At 41.7% G+C, this 9,153-nt stretch overlaps 1 protein-coding gene across 1 annotated transcript; it reads left to right on the top strand.

Moving 5' to 3' along the window:
• Positions 1-228: 228 nt before the first annotated feature.
• Positions 229-8,810, top strand: donson (DNA replication fork stabilization factor DONSON; the record flags this gene model as incomplete). The annotated part of the gene is made up of 10 exons (XM_079264058.1): positions 229-618; positions 714-1,507; positions 5,061-5,136; positions 5,221-5,323; positions 5,475-5,577; positions 6,436-6,561; positions 6,657-6,855; positions 6,939-7,008; positions 7,988-8,118; positions 8,670-8,810. 10 exons carry the CDS (start codon positions 229-231, stop codon positions 8,808-8,810), a joined length of 2,133 nt encoding a protein of 710 aa, XP_079120184.1.
• Between the last annotated feature and the right edge of the window lie 343 nt (positions 8,811-9,153).

Raw genomic sequence — 9,153 nt, 5'->3', positions numbered from 1 at the left:
TTTGAAATAAGGGAACAATTGTGAATAGTTCGAGCAATACATTAATTTCCTACCTTTTACTATGATTATAAACGCAACACTACTACGTCAGGACGTAACATACGTACGTCATTACGCTAGGCGCCAGATTTGTACGGCGCGGAAGGAGCTACCGCTAAAACTAGAAGCGGTGCTTCGGCTGTTTTCGGACTTTTTCTGCTCGGTTCGGGTCCGTTTCTTCCCGCTATCATGGATCAACGGAGCGGATACTCGCCCAGCTTCAAGAGACCTGTGGAAATAATGCGAATGAGGAGGAAAAGAGCTCGAAGCGACGCCGCTGTCCTCCGCTTCCCGGGCGGCCGGGATTCCTCCACCAGCCCCGGAGAAAGCAGCTCCTCCTCGGCGTGCGTCCGGCCCTTCTCCCCCGGTCCCCTTTTCAACACCCAGAGTCGGAGGAACCAGGGAGGCACGAAGCGCAGGAATCCCTTTGCAAACATTGAAAACACAGAAAATAACTACAGTCCACAAAAGAAACTTTTCATCTGTAAAGACAAGGACGGAGAGACAGAGAAGGAGGAAGATGAGGAGGTGACAGAGAGCAGCTGGGTGGAGGAAGGTCAGCAGAACAGAACTATCAAGGTGGGTGAAAACATGGGCTAAAGATGGAGCCCAGAGTTTAAATGTTTCCTGATTTATCTCAACTCCAAGCCTAACTTAATTCTTTTCTCCTGCAGAGCTCTGAATCTCCAGCCTCCACCCCTCCAGCCTCCATCCCTCCAGCCTCCATCTCTCCAGCCTCCATCCCTCCAGCCTCCATCCCTCCAGCCTCCATCCCTCCAGCCTCCATCTCTCCAGCCTCCATCCCTCCAGCCTCCATCCCTCCAGCCTCCATCTCTCCAGCCTCCATCCCTCCAGCCTCCATCCCTCCAGCCTCCATCCCTCCAGCCTCCATCCCTCCAGCCTCCATCTCTCCAGCCTCCATCCCTCCAGCCTCCATCCCTCCAGCCTCCATCTCTCCAGCCTCCATCCCTCCAGCCTCCATCCCTCCAGCCTCCATCTCTCCAGCCTCCATCCCTCCAGCCTCCATCCCTCCAGCCTCCATCTCTCCAGCCTCCATCCCTCCAGCCTCCATCTCTCCAGCCTCCATCCCTCCAGCCTCCATCTCTCCAGCCTCCATCTCTCCTCCAGTCTGCACCGAGTACCCAGCAGACTGGAGTCTAAAGACCCGGGCTCTCTTCACTTCTCCTGTTTCTCTGTCCTGGACCGAGCAGCCCAAAGCCCAGGAGGAGGCTGCAGGTCTCAGCCACAGCTGCAGAGCTCAGTTCTTCAGTCCTCCTCACAGCCTGCAGGATCCCAGGTCCTGCTCTGAGCTCCGGTCTGCCTTCCAGCAGGGCCTGGTGTACTGGCAGCATCCCTCCCTTCCTTGGCTGTCTCTGTTCCCCAGGATCAATGCTGAGAGGAACTTCTCTGGACGGAGCACCCCATGGGCTCAAGACGCCGCGATGCAGCAGAGTCTGATGAGGGAATGGTGAGCATACAGACCTGCCTGGTCACTAAACTACTAAACTAAACCATTATAACTGTACTAACAATAACACATAGAAAGGTTCACATCAACCAGCTCTTCTTTTGCAGAATTTGCTGCTATTTGACACATAAATATATTTTTGAAAGATTTATCTCAAACACATGTACAGTATAAAACAAGGATGCACATATGTGTAACAATCCTTACTTTTACATGAAAGTTTTAATTCCTGTTTAATTCCGAATAAAAATTAATTCGGCTTCAAACTGATGAAAAATGACCATGTAGTCACTTAATTCCTAATGCTAATTTCTATTCTGAATTTAACTTAATTCCGATGTAAGTGTCTGGTTTATTTGCATTTTAATTCCAAACTATTTAATTCCTCTGTCATGTAAACTTTCATTCTGAACTATTATTTTCATGTAAACCCATAGGAGAATACGTTAATTCCAAATTATCTAATTCCGAATCATTAATTCCGAATTAAAAAACACCATGTAATCGTACCCCATGTAAACACTTAATTCCTAATGAGAATTTTTATTCTGAATTCAACTTATTCCAATGTAAGTGGCTGGTTTATTCACATTTTAATTCCGATCTATTTAATGTAAACCTTCATTCCGCTCTAAGTTAATTTGGGTCGTTCTGAGCATGCTCGTTACCTTGTCCTGTTCCGATGACGCGCGTCGTTTTGCCTCCCGTGTTCGGTGGTCTATCTTTCTTCTCCTTCTCAGTTGCTGCAGAAAGTGAAGTAGTATGCTCGTGTTGAGCTGCTACTTCACATTTATCATAAAAATAGCGGCAAAACTGGTACTTATTATGTAGTTTTTACAAGTTACGACTGAAAAGACGAGAAGCAGGGAGCCGACTTTGTTTATTTACGGTATACGTCATACGTCACGTTCACCCTCTGTCCAATCAGAACCCTTCCCAACCCGCCGCTCTAAAGAGGAATTAAGTGAGAATGTGTTTCATGTAAATGTTCATTCAGAATTATTATATTCATGTAAACTCGTAGGAGAATGCGTTAATTCCGAATGATTTAATTTCGGATTAAAAAACACCTTGTAACCTTACCCATTAAACGTTGTCTGAGAAGGAGCAGAAGGAAGCGCAAGGCTTATTTAAATAATACTCCTTATTTACAGACTTTAATTTACACAGTTATATGGCAACCTTTACATACTGAAAGTCATCAGTCAGAGGGCAAAATTTAAAGCAGCAAAATTAATTATGAATTTTCTACTTTTTTATATTTATCCAATAATAATTTCTTGTACACTTTTTTTTAACTGGATCATATTTAGGGGTGAAAAATCAAATCAAAACTTGGAATTCTTTTGCTTCAAAATTTTAAAATCGATTTTTAACAAATTTGGTTTTAAAATTTTGAAATAAAAAAAAGTGAAATAAAAATAATCCATTGTAAAATTTTGTCTTTTTTTTTTATTGTAGTCTTCTTGGGCATTATTGCAGCAGAATGATGGTCTTGCTACTTGGTTGTTTTTTCCTCATTAAAATAAAGAAAAATGAAGAGCAAAATTTATTTATATTTTTTAATCTACAAAAATCAGCTATATCAAAGAATTTTGAGAATCGCAATTTAAATCGAATCGGCACCAAAAAAATCGGAATTGAATCAGGACAAAAGCGTATCGTCACAGCCCTAATAATATTATTACATAATTTTAAATCATCACTTAGTCCATTCCATAAAGTTAATCCATAAATGGAAACACTTCTGCTTTTTAGGGCGGTGCGTGCGTATGGTTTCTGTAACATAACTTTACCTCTCAGATTGTACACAGCAACTCTGTCTTTAAACATCTTCTGTATATTATGTCATATTTTTACTATGAACATAAATTGAGCTGTTTTAAACTGAACCAAGTCACAAAATAAAATAATGTAATAATGTTTGAATAGAAGAAACGTTTGAACTTTTTTTTTTCCACGATTTTTTTTTTTTTTTTTTTTTTTTTTTTTTTTTTTTGCAATAACCTAAGTGTTCTTATCAGATTTAAGATTGAAGTCTGTCGGCATCCACAGTTTATACCAGGGGTTGTCAAACTCCACTCCTTGAGGGCCGGTATCCTGCAGGTTTTTGTTGTCTCCATGCTCCAACACACCTGACCGAAATTGATAAATAGGTTGACAAGGATCTCCTGGATCCGTTTGATCGTTTGATTTGAATCAGCTGTGTTGGTGCCGGGAAACAACAAAAACCTGCCAGATACCGGCCATCAAGGACTGGAGTTTGAAACCCCTGGTTTAGACCTTTTTTCCATTGGAGGTTTTTCCTGAAGGCCGTTTCATTTCTTTAATTTTTGCAACTGCAACTTTATTTATATAGCACTTTTAACACAACCAGAGTCGACCAAAGTGCTGTACAGAATAAAACAAAGATAATGATCATAATACAAATACAGAGTGCAAAAACATAACATTTCTAAAACTGGTAAAATCATGATAAAATACAGTCAGATTAATAATGTCAACATCTCAGGTGGTGTTAAAAGCCAATGAAAACAGGTGGGTTTTAAGACGTGATTTAAAACCAGGTACAGAAGAGGCCTGTCGGATGTGCAAAGGCAGCTTGTTCCATAGTTTTGGAGCTGCAACTGAAAAGGCTCTGTCCCCTCTGAGTTTACGGTGGGTTTTTGGTACACTCAGGAGGTGCTGGTCAGCCGACCTGAGTGACCGCGTCGGAGAGTAAGGGCACAACAACTCAGTGAGGTAGAGGGGGGCAACATCATTCAAACATTTAAAAACAAATAAAAGAAGTTTAAAATGGATCCTAAAATGCACGGGCAGCCAGTGAAGAGACGATAAAACAAGGGTGATGTGCTCATCACGTTTGTGATGTTGAGACCATAGATCATATATGAAAGATGGACGAAGCCTTCGGTGGTTAAAAGTGAAGCCTAAGTGGAAGTGCATAAACCTGCAGTTCCCCCTTCATCCACCAGGGGCTGCAAAACAGAGCAAATCCCCATAGACTCCCAAGACCAACTTCACAGCAGAAATAAACATGTTTACAGCCTGGTACAAAAATCCATTTTAGGTTTAATAGGTCAGGTTTACCTTCATAACAACTGTGGGGGGGAGTGAATTTTTTTCTAAGTCGCCCATTAAAAAGTGATTTAATCTTTAATATCAGCATATTTAGGGGCGTGTTCTTTTGATTGACAGGTACCATTCTCCCGCTTCAAGTCAGAAGAACGTAGAACAACCGCGGTTTTTAGCCGGTTAACAACGTGACTTAGCTTTAGCCAGCTTAATAGTTGTGTTTTCTCAAATGTTCATGGGTGGAGAATAAGGCTGCACGATTGTACATTTGCCGCTTCACATTGTCATATTGATGCAGAATGAAGCTTGTTTACTGATTCAGAGGAAAAATAAACCTTTGTTTTCCAGTTTGATGTCCGATGAAAGCAGGGTTGTGTTGTAGCCTTAAAACCTCTCAGTTCAGAGATTTATGTGTATTTATTTTTATGTTTTAGGAGAATATCAATGGAATAATTAGTTTTTCTTCTTTGTTCTTCAGGTCCGTCAGTCTGTCGTCTCTCTACAATCTTTTAAAGTCCAGACTATGTCCATACTTCTACCTGTGCTCCTATCAGGTATGTCGTCGTGTACGGTTTACATCCCACACGTTCGAGACCTTTTTAATGACTCTGTTCCTGCTGGTGTGTCTGGTTTTTTAGTTTACCGTCCTGTACAGGGCAGCAGGTCTCGGTGGATCTGGAAACATCACGGCTTTAATTTCTCCTACAACTCGAGGTCTCAGAGAGGCCATGAAGGCTGAAGGTGAGGCTGTAACACATCAGTTACCATGGAGATTTAGCCTGTTGAGCCCGCCTGCTCCAGACCAGGCGAACAGCCACAGAACCTTGTTGTACTTGTGTGAAACTGGCCTCTGATCGTCAACGCTCATCAATACGCTTTGGCTTTTTGTCAGGCATCGAGTTCAGCCTCCCGCTTGTGGAGAGGAAGAGGAGGAGCAGGGATCCACAGAGCCTGATGGACGATGAAGGAGAGGAGGATGGAGGAGAGAAGGAGTCGTAAGTATTTAAAGCAAAAAGTTAGGTTGGTTATCTCTCTCTTTTAATAATACCATCTGTGTTTTACATCGTTGGAAAGCCTGATCAGTCACCTTTACAGCCAGGTAGAACTTGTTAGGGTTGTGTTTGTGTAGAATGAGAAACAGTGCTGAATGTGTGTGTTAATATTCAACCTTGTGTTGAGTTTGTTGGCACAAAATGACACATACTGACCAAACTTTTATTAAATACATCAATGTAAATGTGACTAATTAGGGTTTCTAACTGCATATAAAACCGGTAAATAAGCTACAGGGGGAAAATAAGCTGTCAAACACACATTTCCTTCATATGCAAAGTGTGTAAAAGCAGCTGGACTGTGTGTCCTACAGTTAGGACAGGATGGAGCAGGAATTGTGTGTCTTTGTCGACTTCCGATTGGATTAAAAACATCCGTCAGTTTTCCACCACATATCTGAGGTCCAGTCACAAAGCTGTTTCCAGCTAATAATCCCTCCAGGCTTTCCCAGATAGCTGGAAAACCGAAAGGGAAGGCAGTCAAGAGGCGACTTTATCAGATCCACAATCCACCTCAGCTGTGTGAGCTCCTCCTTCATCTCTCAGGTCTGACCACCTTCTGGATGAAGCTTGTTTCAGCCGCGACCTTTTCCTCTCAGTTACTACCAAAGTGTGGTGACCACTGGTGAGGGCTGAGCCGTGAATAAACCAGTAAAACCAGTGCTTTGCCTTTCAGCTCAGCTCTGTTCACTCTGTAGTTCTCATTCCTGCTGGTCATCAGGTTCCTTCATTAAGATGCTTTCTGTATCACAGCAAATACATTTCTTTGTAAGTTTGACTTTGATCATCATTGAAACGTAGACGCTCGCAGCAGGAAGAAGGAGAGGATGATGATGATGGGGAAGATGAAGATGGCAGCTTTTCATGGTTGAGGGAGATGGGAGTCCAGGACAAGATCAGAAGACCAGACGGCATCACCATCCAACTGTATCCTTTTCTTCCTGTCATGTTAGTTTTCAGTGTTTAAACACTCAACCCAATATAACGTGAAGTCCATCAGAACGCCTTGACCTCTTGTCCAGACGTAAGGAGGCCAACAGTGTGTGTCTGGACCATAAACCAGAGTCTGTGGTGTGTGTGGAGGGATCACACACTTTCACTCTCATCAACTTCCTCATCAACTGGAAGGGTGTGGTGGCTGCAGCTGGTTCTCAGGCGGGGTTACCTCCTACTCTGCTGGCTCCCGCTGCTTTCAGAGGAGCAACCATGCAAATGCTGAAGGTAATGACTCACATGCTCGTACACACACACACACACACACATTCATATATCAATATTCATCTGAGTGTGTGTCTGTGTTGCAGGTTCGCAGTGTGAATGTGAAGAGTCAGGTTGGTTCTACATATCAGAACATCAGCAGTCTGGAAATCACAGGTAATCAGCTGAAACTATGCTAATATGTTTGTCATCTCAATAACATGCTAATATCATGCTTACATCCTGCCAATAACATGCTAATACCATGCTTACATCATCCCAATAACATGCTAACATCATGCTTACACCATTCAAATAACATGCTAACATCATGCTTCATCATCCCAGTAACATGCTAATACCATGCTTACATCATCCCAATAACATGCTAACATCATGCTTACACCATTCAAATAACATGCTAACATCATGCTTCATCATCCCAGTAACATGCTAAAATCATGCTTACATCATCCTAATAACATGCTAAAATCATGCTTAAGCCATCCCAGTCACATGCTAATATCATGTTTACATCATCCTAATAACATGCTAATATCATGCGTAGTTCATCTCAATACCATGCTAATATCATGTTTACGTCATCCCAAAAACATGCTTACATCATACTAGTATTAATATAGTTCTAATATTGTTAATGTTATACTTACATCATACTGATAACATGCTAAAATCATGCTTACATAATACATACATGTTAACATAATAGTTCTATGTAAACAGACATTTTGCAGACACCGTGATTACATTATACTGATAACATACTTACTTCATGCCTACATCATAACATGTTAATATCACACGTATGTCATGCGAACACGTTAATATGTTCATAATGCTAACTGCTAAAAATATTAAAAATGCTAAAATCATGCTAACGTCATAATGAAAACATGCTTATGTCGTAGCAATGCTAGCTAGTCACCATACTAACATCATGCTAAATGTTCAGCAGGTTTGTTCAAAACTTTCATCCAGACAACGTGACTTTCAGGGAAGCTCTTGCAGATTTCAGCAAGACAATGCTAACTGCATGTATCACTCCTAACACTTGACAACCTGTGATTTAGTCACACAGATCCCATGTACATGACAGGTGCTGTCTGTTTATCCATGATCTGCCTCTTCCCTGCAGGACCCATCCTCCCCTCCTCTCTTCATGCCATCACCACGCTCCTCCGACCTGCACAGAAAGGCAACTTTTCAGCCGTTCTGTACACACACCAACCTTCTGCTGTCATGAACGTAAACAGCAGAACTCAGCAGGTCAGACCAGCGAACAGACAAATGACAGAAATGAATATTAAATCAATTATTAATAGAGTTAGTGTTGCTTTTTACTGTTGAAATAATAAGTCTGACTATTTAACTGGCTCTGGCCACAGAACCTGCAGCTCGGTCGGCCACAGCCGGCCAGAGAGGTGAAGATGGAAAGTGTTGCTCCAGTGAGGAGCAGACACAGAGTTCTTCTGCTGCTCTGATGTTTCAATGACAACTTCATGTTCATAATGGGAACACACACAGCTGAACAAGCTGAAACTACCGCAGTTCCAGTAAAATTCCAGTACTAAAAACATCAGTTTTTCCATTGAAATTTAAAACAAAAAAAAAAGAAAAAACTTGCATGCAAACAGGAGAAATGATGTAGTTTGCATATCAGACCTGTAGATGGCACTGAAACATCTTGTGTGATTTGCTCATAGTTGGATTTCCAAAGATTTACATTTCATAAAGTTTTCTTTATTAAGTTTATGATCATCTATTGGTGAGCCACTCATGTCCATATATGGTTACTCTGGCTGTGTCTGGGTTTGCAGCGTGCTGATTGGCCCGTTGACCTGTCGGGTTGTGGTCTCCGTGCTGCTTCCATCCAGCAGCTGCAGCAGCCATCCAGCCTGGAAAAGACGGCTCTGACGCATCTTGCTATGAGTGACTACGGCTACACCTGGAAGAGCTAACGCTGCTGAGAGAAGTGTGTGTGTGTGTGTGTGTGTGTGTGTGTGTGTGTGTGTGTGTGTGTGTGTGTGTGTGTGTGTGTGATGTCAACATTAACTGCATTAGCTCTGCAGTTTAAGCTACATTGTGTCGTTTTATGGTTTTTATTAAACTTTGGTCTTTAATCATAAGTTGTCTCTGCTAAATGTTTTTCTTATTTAAACTTTCCAACTTTTTAGGAGATATTTATAAAATGAGTTCTTTTGCATTAATAAACTTGAGCTGAATAAACTGAGATTTATATAATGTAACAAAGCATCTAAGTCTTAACTTTATACCAGTTTTATAAGCAGACGAACTAATTTA

The sequence above is a fragment of the Telmatherina bonti genome (genome assembly GCF_933228915.1).
Source record: "Telmatherina bonti genome assembly, chromosome: 24".
NCBI lineage: Eukaryota > Metazoa > Chordata > Actinopteri > Atheriniformes > Telmatherinidae > Telmatherina > Telmatherina bonti.
This window is presented reverse-complemented; position numbering and strand designations above follow the sequence as displayed.